General features: G+C 37.7%; 3 protein-coding genes across 7 annotated transcripts; all 3 read right to left on the bottom strand.

Annotated features, from left to right (window-relative positions):
* Nucleotides 1-295: 295 nt before the first annotated feature.
* On the bottom strand, nt 296-4931 carry LOC122020461 (transcription factor-like protein DPB). 4 transcript variants are annotated; one of them, XR_006122231.1, is made up of 10 exons: nt 4542-4931; nt 4043-4122; nt 3753-3796; nt 3005-3067; nt 2752-2898; nt 2567-2635; nt 1769-1867; nt 1144-1214; nt 622-919; nt 296-550 (listed from the first exon to the last, which is right to left on the bottom strand). XR_006122231.1 is itself a non-coding variant. In XM_042578399.1 (9 exons), the coding sequence occupies exons 1-9, from the start codon at nt 4790-4792 to the stop codon at nt 685-687; spliced, it is 1059 nt and encodes a 352-aa protein (XP_042434333.1). In that variant the 5' UTR covers nt 4793-4931; the 3' UTR covers nt 296-684. The 4 variants fall into 4 exon arrangements, 2 of the variants coding, with proteins under 2 accessions (XP_042434333.1, XP_042434334.1); XR_006122232.1 differs by having other exon boundaries at nt 296-533; XM_042578399.1 differs by having other exon boundaries at nt 296-919.
* A 427-nt stretch (nt 4932-5358) lies between these two features.
* LOC122020462 (deSI-like protein At4g17486) lies at nt 5359-8148 on the bottom strand. Of its 2 annotated transcripts, none has more exons than XM_042578401.1 (4): nt 7567-8148; nt 5917-6204; nt 5756-5842; nt 5359-5629 (listed from the first exon to the last, which is right to left on the bottom strand). In XM_042578401.1, the coding sequence occupies exons 1-4, from the start codon at nt 7736-7738 to the stop codon at nt 5550-5552; spliced, it is 627 nt and encodes a 208-aa protein (XP_042434335.1). In that variant the 5' UTR covers nt 7739-8148; the 3' UTR covers nt 5359-5549. The 2 variants fall into 2 exon arrangements, with proteins under 2 accessions (XP_042434335.1, XP_042434337.1); XM_042578403.1 differs by having other exon boundaries at nt 5756-5836; nt 7567-8142.
* A 272-nt stretch (nt 8149-8420) lies between these two features.
* Nucleotides 8421-10661, bottom strand: LOC122020460 (pentatricopeptide repeat-containing protein At2g44880-like). The gene has a single exon (XM_042578398.1). The coding sequence runs from the start codon at nt 10633-10635 to the stop codon at nt 8728-8730; it is 1908 nt and encodes a 635-aa protein (XP_042434332.1). The 5' UTR covers nt 10636-10661; the 3' UTR covers nt 8421-8727.
* Between the last annotated feature and the right edge of the window lie 2565 nt (nt 10662-13226).

The following is a 13226-nucleotide window of genomic DNA, read 5'->3' as shown; positions in this document are numbered from 1 at the left end:
CAATTTATCATCCAATATAAAAAATTAAATTAATTTTCCACGAGAGTGACCTACTACAATAAGTTACTTTTAGATTCTTGAGCGGGGTGTACTATTTTACCCTTCTAAATTATTGCTTAGATAAGATAAAATAATTTAATAGATGTAATATTTATTTCTATTTTTTATAATATTCTAAATTATACAAGATAAAATAAAAATAAATAAATAAACCATGAAGTAAATTCGCAAACATTAAACACCTTTTTCAATGGACTAATTAGATAAGCTATTGAATTCGTATAAAAAGGTAAAATACCAATAACATGGAATTTTAAGATCTCCTTTAATCCAATTTTCTTAATACAAATCTACACAATTAAATGGCTTCCTTCCAGTGCATACAAATGGTCAAGGTAATTGAGTACCAGAACTACTTCCTATATAAACTACTCATAAGGAAAGTATTGCAAGAAGGGAGAAACGGTACGAATACATTACCATATGGGAAGATGGAAATGCCTGAGAACCACAAATCAGGCAGCTGTTGAACCCTAAGCGACCATCCCGACTTGTTAAAAAGACTAAGTTAGCAAACAAACCCAATTAATTTCCCCAGCTTATCGACTTATTTATATTTACCTTGTGAAGAAAATGGCACTTGATAACAAGAGGCAACAATGAGAAAGCTGTAAACTTTTGAGATTAATGTTCATTCTTCACACGCGATTTTAGAATCCCAGGTTTAGGAGGAGAAGCTAAAACTCTGGTCATAGAATTAGCTCTAGAAGATGGTGAGGAGTGCTTCTGACTAGCACCTATCACGCTCGAGCCATCACCTCCATCAGAGCAAGGTGCTAGAGAACCATCATTTTTTTCTCGCATGCACAATCCCATTGCTTTAACCACGTAAGAATCATCATGTAGCTCAAACGGGGTACTGCAGTTTAAAGTTACAGCAAAATCAGTGAACCAGATAATGGTTGATGTGTGAATGATCTAAGTTTTGAAACGAGTTAAGGAGAGCATTGGAGCAAGAGCTGCTCAGAACCACTTGATAATCATCATTAATATTCCATTTTTCTACTCAAGAACATCAAGAATATAAAAATGAAAAGTCAGTTTTTGATGAGAAAGCAGCTCGTAAGATATATATAACGTTACCTGTTGAAGTCAAAATGTACAAGTTGCATATCTTCTGAAATTTCTACCTCAACCGTAGCATGTGGACGAGTCTGTTAGTCATCATTTAAAAGAAAATATTAGCTTATCATGTGCCCAAATTGCAATAGCAATTCCAAGAATCTTTATACCTTGGCCGATATTGTCTCTAGTGAAAAGAAGCATGCATGATCTTACGATACATCCTCCAGATGTTTTAACATTTATATTCCATAAAAGCACAAAAGAACACAAATGTGGTGTATTCTAGAAATGCTACAAAATATCCATAAGAATTCAAAATGACAATTAAGCTTTAGTATTTGATGACTAACAAATTAGAAGGGTATATACATAGGCAAAACATCACGAATTCATATCAGCATCTTGAGGAAACCAAGTTGCATACATCTATTATATGTCAACGAACTGTAGTAGACTAGTATTTGTTCTCAAACATAAGCATCTCAAATCCACACTTCAATAATGAGCAATTACCATTTAAACATTTATTCAAAAACAACTGGCCACTTACTTTGACATTACCAACAAATTCGTGAAATGTGACTGCAATAACCATTAAAAAAATTCAAACGCAGATGCACGAAAGAAAAATGCAACCTTGTACCTGAACCAAGATAAATGGTAAAGCAACGCCACCAGATGGAAGATTTCCTGATCCATATAACTTGTCATTTCTTTGAACCAAGTTTTGGAGACCTTCATACTGTAAAAAATGGAGAAATTGAATCATTACTAAGCACAAGAGATAAACAAGTTCCTACATAAGCTAGCTTTATGGATTTTTCTGAATTCATCTTTAGAGAATGGGTAACTATGTTTCACCATAAGAGAGCATGATTTGAATTATCTTCTCACTATCGTTAAATCATGAAGTAAGCTAGAGAACAAACTCCAGACATTTTAAAAGTTAAAATAAATAAATAAATAACAAGCATAACATGTTCAGTGTGGAGATTTGGTTGGCATTAAGACATTTCAGATGGTTTTTAATACATGGTATACGAAAATGACATGGTGATGATACCTTACCCCATAGGAACACCTTTAATTATTATTTGAGAATGGTAGATTTTATACCATTTGTTTAGCCTTGTTAGTTTCTGGTATTGCTAATTATAGATGACTTAAAATTTTTTTAATTATGTGGACTCCTCATAGTAATCAAATGCTTGGTAAATGGAAATGAACACTATAAAAGAAATTACTAGAGATAACAGGAGTGGCATGAGTAATATGTTTCTTCCATTGAACAATAGAGGTGTCAATATAACTACCATATCAGATATATACAATTTCTTCAAACTAGAAAAGGATGTCTAATTGGGAATTGATAAAGATAATTTGGCACTCAAACGCCATTTGCAATTGGCAGTAAATATTAATTATTAGCAAAAGGTCATACTTGATCATGCAACTCTTGCAAATATGCAGTTTTCTTATCAATTCTACTCCTCAATCCAATTCTCTCTGCCTGTAACAGAATATGGAATTACAAATCAGTATTTTAAGCCATATTATAAGGCTATCGATGCTGAAAATCTCAGTAACATGATGCAAACAGTGGTTGAAGTATAAACAAGAGCAAACCTTTAATTCTTCAATATCATTTAGACTAGTTCGAGGTAAACCTTTCCAATGTATCTCCTTTTTATCTTTAGAGATAATATCCATAGCCATGAGAACATTTAGTGCATCATATACCCTTCGCCGTATGTTCTTCTCATCATATTGCTGCTGCTTCAGTAATAGATATTAGATAATGCATTTCCAAAGATCAAGCTATTCAAACAAAGTAAACAAAACAGAAAATCTTAAATAGCTCTGATGCATTGCCAAGTACCTGATCTTGAGATCCTGGATTATTTTGTGGATTTGTAAATTCAGTGACAAGTTCATCTGCAACCTGAAAAATGAATTTAAGGAAAAGATAAGGCTTCAAGAAGCAAAGTCAAGCAAATACACCTCAAAGAAATAAAGCACTATAAACAGAGCAGGGATTTCTTAACATCAAATAACTTATGCTATTCATTCTTCAGCTAACCACTCTGTACCAATGTTGAACATCCAACACTCCGTGTTAGACATTAATACCCTCATCATTCATTTCTTAAAAAAAGTAGAAGCAACTGTGTAGAGCATGGAAATGATAAAAACACAACAAAAAGATTGTCATGTAATCAGATTCTAGGATCATTGAAAGTATATGAGTTGGCAACACAGGCAGTAGTGAGGACACCTAAACTGCACAAACCGAAGGATTGTTTTCAGACATCCTTCTTGGGCAAAGCAGATAAAACTAAACCTAAATTCTTTGAGCAGTAAATCAGTCGGGAAATTTACAACATGATCCATGGAGCCCAAAATCCAGCCCCAATCATTATAGCCCTCACTTGCCTAAGGAATCTACAATACTTAATATATGAGATCAGCATTACTAGTATCTGTTAACTGATAGGTACATTTATATAGTTTGGTGTCTTCAAGAGGAAAAGATCGAATGAAAGACAAATAATGCAAATTTTAATAATAAAAGATTATTAATATTGGAAACAGAAGCAGAACAGTAAATTCACTAAGGTAAAGCTAACCTCGTTATAAGTAGTTCGCCCCTTGCTTTCAACTTTCTCACAAACTGAGCATATAGAGATGGCAAAAAAAAAAAAAAGAATGAACAAGTGTGAATAATGTTTAAAAAGGGAACAATAAACCCAACAGTGTCAGTGAAAACATACTGCTTTCCATTTTCATAACATCTAATACAGAAAACATTACAGCTAAGCTGGTCAAAACTTCTGATTGCTGCCTTTTCTTGATATCATGAATCTTGTAGAATGTGTGGATCGTAGAAAATAAACATTGTCACTAAGTATACAATTACCTTTCATGCTGAATTGCCGAAGACCCCTGCCACTTTTATCACCTGAAACAGCCCTAGAACTCCGTTTTTTCTTTTTGCCACTGCAAAATACACGCTTGGTCAATCCCAATAAAAGTTCCTCGGCATGATGAATTTTGATCTACTAATATTAAATAGAATACGGATTAACAAAAAGTACAGCGCAATATACTTTCCAATTAGAAATATTCAGCAGCAACAAAGTAAATGGAGGGTTTTTATCTTTTGCAATGTGAGTGGCAGGAGTTATGTCATTTGAACAAATTCAGGAGTATAATCGTATATGGAATTTCATTAATGATGCATTCTTCTAAATTCTCATTTGTTCCCAACAAAACAGAACCACATCATGCCCAATTATTCACACCCACTAGCACCAAAAAAAATTTTCCTTCTCTGTCACTGCAAATTACTTTTATGGATTAGCAAATTATTAACGGTTTCAAACAATTCGCCTGAAAATATCCAACAAACCCCTCACCTCACGGCTCCTTCGGGCGTCCCCTCGCCGTCCCCGTGGATATCGAGGTGGTTCAGCCTGACCAAGGTATTCTCGCTGGCGGGAGTCGTTGCCACTATTTCACTCCTGCTGGAGGGCGAGCCGGCGCTGCCACTAGTGGAAGCCGACTGGCAGCTAGAGAAGGCTGGCGTACCGAGGGGGAAGAGGCCGCCGCCACCGCCGCGAACGTGGGACTTGGGGAAGCTAGTGGTGCTATTGCTCCCCTCGTCCATCTCCTCGATCGCCGAACGAGAACAAGATCGCACGAGCGGATCGAGTGAGAGGTAGCAAACCCTAATGCAGAAGGAGCAAGGAGAAAGACGGAGGCGTAAGGGGTGTGTTTTCTCTCCTTGGTCGTGGGCGGGTCGAAGGTTGCTTACGAAAAAGCTATGGGACAACGCTCATACGTGGCAACTTTTAAGTGGGCAAAAGAATATGTACGACGTTTCGTTCTAGAAATAGATAACGAAATCGACGATTTTCGTAATCGCAAACTCTCAGATCAACGGATAGATGATTGTGATGGAAGCCCCTTGGTACATGATATGTCTGTTTGGATAAATACAGCAAACAGCTTATGATTGGACATAATTACAGATATTCTATCCTCATTTCTTTAAAATAACGTTTGTGGGTGTCTAGAATTTGAAAAAAAAAATTGCTAATTATTTATCCATAAAATTTTGTTAAATTATTTTTTTATTTATCCTTTGTATGCAAAGCCCACTTGGTGCCACTAGGACTTATGAAGAGAGTGGAACCAACAATCAAATGCAATGTATTGGAAAGTAGACTGAAGATTTACAAAATATTGCAATCGCCACAGATGATGAAGACTTTAAATTCTGAAACATCAGCCATGAACAAGAGCAACCAAACAGTTTGTTTTTTCTTTGCAAATTAATACGAAGACAAGGAAACAAGCTAAAAACAAATCACTTGGCTTCTATCAATTCTTTTTTGGTTTGCTTGTCATCTGAATGCACAAAATCATTGCTTTGTTTCTTTAAAAGGTGATGCATCTTCCACGAATTCATCTAAGGATGATAAATCGAATATATCTGATCCATCTGTAAATAGTTTTTTTTTAAAACATATAAATATCAAAAGAAAATTTGAAGATCAAAAGTAAATGAATTTAGTTTCAGAGAAGCAAAAGAAAAGGTAAACTGTATAAAAATTGTTTACAGACTCACCAGAAGAAGATAGTCGAGGTGGTAACTCTCCCAGTGTACCTGCCCGAATGGTTTGTGGGAGAATGCAGCTGCAACATGATCCTAAAACTTCCCAATCCCCGCATCATTTAATGTCTCAATATTTTGGACTAGATAATATGTTTTTGGATCAGGATACTAACCTAGTTTAGCGAGTCGATTCACCCAACCTGGAATCCATTTCCCTGTTAGCTGCTTGCTTACTTCGTCCGTAAAATGGTTGCAGTTCTTAGCAATCAAATGGTAGGTATCACCATAGTACTTCTCAGAAAGATCTTCCATAAATAAGCGAAATTCAGAGCGAGACATATTAGTCGTGCCCAACCACACAGCTCGTCTGAATGAAAATCCAGGACAGCTTTTAGGCTCCACTTCAAACACCCCACTCATCGAAAACTCATGAGCTCCGAATCCATATTCTGTGCCATGAGCTTCACAAACAAAATTAAGAAAAGAATTATGGAGCTATAGGACACAAAGCCATGAGTGCAAAATAGGCAGAATGAATTTTACAAGGGATTGAATTCATGATCTTAAAAAAAATGAACAAATACTAAATGCACTTAGATTTGATGGAAAATTATTGTATATAAATCATCTTCATTTCTCACCTTGCAATTTCTGTAGCACTTTACACATCCGCAATAATACATTTAGCATCATTATCCAGTATTAGTAATATAGATTTGCTTAGAACTAAATAAAGGCATAAGTGCTCTGTATCCGGCTCTGAATAGTTGGAAAAAAAAAGTCTTGAAGTTGATGATGATGACATTACTGAAATCCTTACCCACCTATTGTTTTAAGAATATACTCCTTTATGCATTAATTTCCATCAAGGTGATATGTAAAAGGCTATACTACTTACAGGTTGAAGGAATTCAATTTTATAAAGAAAATCAAAACTGAGAAAAGTAATTTAAAGAAAAGATATGGGATGTCATGTCTCATAAACAGGTACAATGTTTATGAAATTCGTAAGAAGACAATTTGTTAAACTCAGGTGGGTAGAATGCAACAAAGTATTTCGATATGCCAAGATAAAGATGGACCATCTTTCATCAGAGGAAATCATAGTGTTCTTAGATCAAATAAGAAGTCATCAAGGAATCACCACAATGTTTGGCAAATGATTCTTAATTAACCAACATAAGCAACAATTTTAAGAACAATTATTAAAAGGGACATATATATACACACACACGTTAATTTTGACAAATTCATATGCACATCAAGAAATAAATTAGATTTGTGACATTATAAGAAAGTAACATTATAACAAGTTTTTGAGCCTAAGATTTGTGAGTATTTGATACATTATTTCAATATTCAGTAGGCCTCATTATTTGAAAAAATAAATTTATAGTGATTGAACTATCTCAATAGGAAAAAGGAAGAGCAAATTAGTATTATTCAAAGAAGTTGTTGGACCAGAAAGATTTATGATTTTGTGATGCATTTTACCAAATTCATCTAGAATCAACATTTGATGAAATTAATTAACAGTGGTTGACCTATCAAAATAAGAAAAAAGAAGAGCAAATTAGTTTTAATCTAAGAAGTTGCTGAACCTAAAAGGTTTGGGCGTTTGTGATGCATATTTTCCAACATTCATGAGGCATCATCATTTGATGAAATTCAACTAATTTAAATCCATAGCATATGCAATTTGCAACAGATATGAAAGGGAAATTGATCAATGTTTATACGAAGGAATACAGTGCCAAATTTTGGTTCCTCGTTGGAATGAAAATAGTAAGGATTGTATCAAATTTAAGCCATTAAAGACGCACCTTCAATCCCAGAATGGAAGATCCCTAGCCCAAAACAATACAGATAGTTATTCACCGGCGAGATATCGTAAATGTTCAAGTAGATATGCGTCTTGCCGCTGCCTCCATTGTCATTGACGTCCCCATCGATTAACGTCTTCGGGCAGGAAGATTTCGCAACGATTGAGGGCATATTAAACCGGATCCGGCGAAAGAAGAGCGAAAGAGGCCGGGCGACCTAATTCTTCATGCGCATTGCCGTCAACAACAATCGCACCGGGCCACCACCGGAGGCGGGAGACCAGGAGAACGGGCCAGCGGGAACGCGTGGCGCTGTGGAGGTACCCCGCCGCCCGCTCCTTCGCCGATGGAAGGGAAGCAGAGAGACGAGGTGGAAGCTTTTGTTTAATTTTGGAGCGGAAAGCAGAAGGGAGAGGCGGAGGGGATGAGCCTAGGCTGGTTCCAGCGTCTCACCGCGACAGGAAACAAGCTTTTTAGCGATGCCGTGAGCGCGAAGATGACACGTGGACACCTACAAGAGGGATTCGAATTTTCCATTATCTATTTAATTTGTAGATAATTAAATTTTCTAAATTAGAAAAGGAATGGTGCCAAACATGTTGACCACATATAAACATAGCTTTACTAATTTATTTATATATTTTTTAATTTACACCAAATATTCGGCGATTAATTCGAAAAGTGACCGACCGTTTTAAAAAATAAAATTTTTATGGATTATCAAAATAAATCAGAATCATAAGACCAATTTATCAATGGTGGCAAAAAAAAATAATAATAATAATACATTCATCCCAGCGCCCGTCAATCCGTCCCAAGACGAACAGAAAAAAATAAATCATGAATGACTACTAACCTTTGAAATATTGACTAACACATAAGAGAGATATTTATCTCGACTTTACTGAGATTCGAACCTCAGACCTCATTGATGACAACACTTCATGTGTAATCACGGGTGACTACTAGTCATTAGTGCAAATGGCTAAGACATGGAAGAGGTTATGCTCAGTCACGTCGAGTTTTGACCCCAAAATCTCATGTGGCAACTTTTTATGCTTTAACCATCGCACCGTCCCGAGGGGACAGCAAAATATGAATTGTTGCCCTCAATGAACAATGAACAATGAACAATATGTCAATGAATTAAATAAAAAAGAATCAATGATGAATTGTTGCCTCAACGCACAGCAAAAGATGTGCGTTGGCCGTGCTCACAGCATCGAGCTCAAGCTCCTGATCTTCTTCTTCCTGGCCTTCATTTTGCAGCTGCAGCAGCTCCCCAAGCACACTGTATATGTTCTTCCACTCAGGGTGGAACTGATCACCTGAAACAAACTCCCGAACACAACTGGCAACCTCAATCACACTACAACCAGCCTCTCTTTTCCCCCCAAATCTCCTCAATTCTCCCTTGATCCTTTCCACATCCTTCCACCTCTTCAATCTCGCATACAAATTCCTCATCATCACGTAGTTGCTTGTGTTCCATGGTTCGACCTCATTCGCCTTCCTCAGAGCTCGCTCGGCCCTCTCGACGTCCTCATGGATCACACAAGCATTCAGCAATGAGCTCAGTATGATCCCGTTTGGAAGACAAGGCATTTCGGACATCAACTTCTCCGCTTCCTCGAGGAAACCACTTCTCCCCAACAGGTCTACCATGCAACCATAGTGGTCGATCCTTCGTTCGATATGAAGTGCCTCCATCTCGTCGAACCACCTCTTGGCTTCGTCCACGAGCCCACCGTGGTTGCAAGCGGACAACACGCCCATTGCCGTGACCTCATTCGGGCGGACTCCACGCTTACGCATTTCATTAAACATGTTGAGTGCGTCGGTTGCTCGGCCGTTGAGAGCGAGACCGTGGATCATGGAGTTCCAGGCGGGCGGCTCAGTTCTTGGCATTTGATTGAACACTCTACGTGCCTCGCTGATTTCCCCGCATTTCGCGTACATGTCGATCAATGCAGTAGAAACAGTGATCGCCCGGTCTAGCCCGTTCCTTCGAGCATAGTTATGGATCCACCTGCCAAGATCAATGGCGCCCAAATCGGCAACGGCAGGGAGGACACTGACGAGGGTTACTGCATCAGGCTGCGCGGGGCAGCAACCGCTCTGCAGCTCTCGGAATAATTTCAGTGACCGCTGCGGCTGCCGATTCTGACAATAACCCCCAATCATCGTGTTCCAAGAGTGGAGGTTCCTCTCCGGCATTTCATCGAACAACGCACCAGCAGCCTCCATGTCGCCGATCTTGCAATATCCACAGATCAAGTTCGTCCATGATATCACATTTCTGTCAGGCGTTTCGTCGAACAGCCTTCTCGCAGAAACCATGTCACCTCGCTTGACGAAAACATCCATCATCGCATTCACGGCGGCCGTATCCTTATCCGGCATCAGCTGAAACAAGTCAATGGCAGCGCCCACGTCGCCACTTCTCGCGTAGCCGACCGTCATCGAGGTCCACGACGGGAGACTCTTCTGAGGCATATCATCGAACACTTTCCGCGCGGACGCCATGTCGCCACGCTTCGCGTACATGTCGACCAAGGCGGTGGACGCGAAGGCGTGACCGCGAAATCCCATCTTGACGACGTGGGCGTGGATCTGGGAACCTTCTCCGTGCTCCGAAGCGTCGCCTGGAAGCGAGGCGCAGGCTTTGAGGAGGAAGGGGAAGGTGTGATCGTCCGGGAAGTGCGAGGGCGGCGCAGTGAGGAGGTCTCTGTAGAGAGCGATAGACTCCCGGAACCCGCGGTTTCGGGATAGGGCGCGGAGGAAGGAGCTGCAGATGAAAGCGTCGCGCTCGGGGCAGGCGTCGAAGAGGCGGCGAGCGTGGCGGAGGAGGGACTCCGAGGCGAGGGGGGAGGCGAGGACGGCGAGGTCGGAGAAGGCGGTGATGAGGCGGGTGAGGAGGGAGAGGCTGGCATGGATGGCGCCGCGGCGGAGGAGGGAAGCGTGTATTTGGAGGAGGGCGGAGGCGGGAAGGGAAGGGATTCGCTGGAGAAGGTGGAAGCAGCGCTTCTCGTGGTGGGTCCAGAGCTCGGCCTCACGACCGAATCCCATGCCTGCCGTAGTAGCATCGCGATCACTGCGTCACTAGTATTCCTTTATTTGACATGACATCATGAATTAATATGTTTATCGAGGTATACTATTTTATACCATGTAAAAAAATTTCTTATATATTATGAATTTTATATTAATTTTCAGGCTCTCTCACCGCTATTTTCTTAAATAGCCGATTATCAAATTAATTAAGGGTAAGATGAGGTTATATAAAATCTGTTAGTTGGATACCCGTAGGATTTATATTCATTTCGGGGTACAATCAATGTAATAATGTGATACAAAATTCCTTAATAAAAATCTTAAAACGACTTCCTTAATAAAAATTCCTACCCTCACCACGTGGCCTTTTGGACCCTAATCCACGATCATAAATAATTTTCTAAATACCAGTAGAATTCCATTATGTTATTTTAATGTGTTTTATAAAAAAATTATATATATATATATAGGCACTGCCGTCTCAAGATTCTCCTAAGCCCTAGGCAAAAATAAATTAAATTATTTTTTAATATACTTTTTTTTTTAAAAAAAAAAAATTTCATTTGAATTTGGGATTGAGAATGACCGGTTTAAAAAATTTTGATTTACTTTTAAAAAATAAAATATTATTTTTATATAAAATTTAGTTTTCTCGCTAATATTTAGATAATTCTTTTAACACGGTTAAATTATTTAATCTTTTTGAAACATTGAATGTAAATAAAACTTTATTAATTTTATTTTTTTATGAAACATTTTACTTTACGTTGTATGGATAAAAAAAATCTCTAATTCATGTTATTATGAAGAAAAAGAAAGAGTGAGAAATAATATTATCAGCGAGGGAGGAGAAGGGCGTTCTCTAAGAGTATCACTGGCAAGAGAGCATAAACGTACAAAATTATTGATAAGAAAAGAAAAAAAACACTGGCAAGAGAATATAAACATACAAAATTAATGAGGAGAAAAGAAATAGGCAAAAAAAAAAAACAATTAGAGTTTTTTTTAGAGATATTGAGAAGGAAAGAGTTTATTAGTTTTATAAGATATATAATTAAATAGAATAATATCTTAACTAAGTGTAATTATCAGGAAATAAGATTAAATAAAATAAAAATCTTTACTAATGGTAACTATGAGGAAATAAGGATACATGTAATGTCTAAATAAAAATAATGAATTAATTGATAAGATGTGAGTTAGCATGATATTTATTAATGTGTATACTATCATTAATTAATATTAATGACTTAATTTAATTTTTGTTAATGTTTTTACTTAATTATTTAATCAATGAGCCCCAATAATATTGGGGCTTTATGCATAGGTCATAATGGCCTATGTCTTGAGTTGGGCCTGTATATAGGCAAATTTTAGTACAAATTCAGATGTCTGAAATATTGTCTGAGCATCCTGATCCTCAAAAGTGTATAGGATAAGGATGCACAAGTTAAAATGATACCCTAAGGACCTTATCATGTAAACTCTTACAAACAATAAATATTTTTTGAGTTTGAATTCTTTTTTTATAATTAATATTATAACTCAATCTATAAACTCCAAAGGCAAAATCTCATTGACATAATCGTGAACTCATACGGGCAACATTTGTGTGTATATATATATATATATATATATATATATATATATATATATATATATATATACGTGTGGCCGCCTCTCACACAAGGAGGCACCTCTGATCATTGGAGGTGCCCTAACGTGAGAGGTGTCCACGCGCATTGCTTATTATTATTTTATTAAGAATCTAAACCCTTTATTAACTAATTTTAGTGAAATATAAAATAAAATTATGTTAATTCTATTTTTCACATTAAAAATAATTTTAATATTTATTATTAATTTTCTTTAGTTATTTTATATAAAAAATTATATATTGTCATAGAGGATAATGTATTGGCAAGAATGTTAGACCATAAAGAAGCTATCATATCTCATTTAAGTTGGGCCAGCCTCTTTCTTGGGTTCCATACCTTGGGCCTTTATGTTCATAATGATGTCATGCTCGCTTTTGGTACTCCGGAAAAACAAATCTTGATCGAACCCATATTTGCCCAATGGATACAATCCGCTCATGGTAAGACTTCATACGGGTTCGATGTACTCTTATCTTCAACGAATGGCCCAGCATTCAACGCAGGCCGAAGCATATGGTTACCGGGCTGGTTGAATACAGTTAATGAGAATAGTAATTCACTCTTCTTAACAATAGTAATTTACTCGTAAGAAATCACTCATGACTAGTACCACTTAAAATTAGTTTTTACTTTAAAGAAATCACTCAATTGGGCAAAGCGATAACGCTCACCCCTGTGGACCTTACCCAAGGCTATCACGAGGGGGGTTAATTACGGTAGCCGAAGGAGTTAAAGGCGCAGTGGCTGAGGGACACGGGGATAAGGGATTTACGCCCTTGCTGTCGTCGCGATTCGAACCCACGTTCTCATTGGGCAAACTTCTACGCCCTAACCCCTTCGGATAACCCCGTGGGGCTTAAAGAAATCACTCAAGACTTGAAGGATCAAGTCCTATTTCGACGAATTAACAAATGAATCCCCATTATTGGTGGAAAATTTATATAGAAC

Source organism: Zingiber officinale, chromosome 9A (assembly GCF_018446385.1).
Source record: "Zingiber officinale cultivar Zhangliang chromosome 9A, Zo_v1.1, whole genome shotgun sequence".
NCBI lineage: Eukaryota > Viridiplantae > Streptophyta > Magnoliopsida > Zingiberales > Zingiberaceae > Zingiber > Zingiber officinale.
Note: the sequence above shows the minus strand (reverse complement) of the source record. Positions and strands in the feature narration are given on the sequence as shown.

Excerpts from the sequence above, each read along its gene's own strand:
- LOC122020461 (XM_042578399.1), bottom strand. The coding sequence starts at position 4,792 with ATGGACGAGGGGAGCAATAGCACCACTAGCTTCCCCAAGTCCCACGTT. Across the intron at positions 1,868-2,566 it reads TGCAAGAGTTGCATGATCAA|TATGAAGGTCTCCAAAACTT; the intron begins GTATGACCTTTT and ends CATTTTTTACAG. Across the intron at positions 1,215-1,768 it reads TACCATTTATCTTGGTTCAG|ACTCGTCCACATGCTACGGT; the intron begins GTACAAGGTTGC and ends GATGACTAACAG.
- LOC122020462 (XM_042578401.1), bottom strand. The coding sequence starts at position 7,738 with ATGCCCTCAATCGTTGCGAAATCTTCCTGCCCGAAGACGTTAATCGAT. Across the intron at positions 5,843-5,916 it reads GAATCGACTCGCTAAACTAG|TTTTAGGATCATGTTGCAGC; the intron begins GTTAGTATCCTG and ends GGGATTGGGAAG. Across the intron at positions 5,630-5,755 it reads ACCTCGACTATCTTCTTCTG|ATGGATCAGATATATTCGAT; the intron begins GTGAGTCTGTAA and ends AACTATTTACAG.
- LOC122020460 (XM_042578398.1), bottom strand. The coding sequence starts at position 10,635 with ATGGGATTCGGTCGTGAGGCCGAGCTCTGGACCCACCACGAGAAGCGC.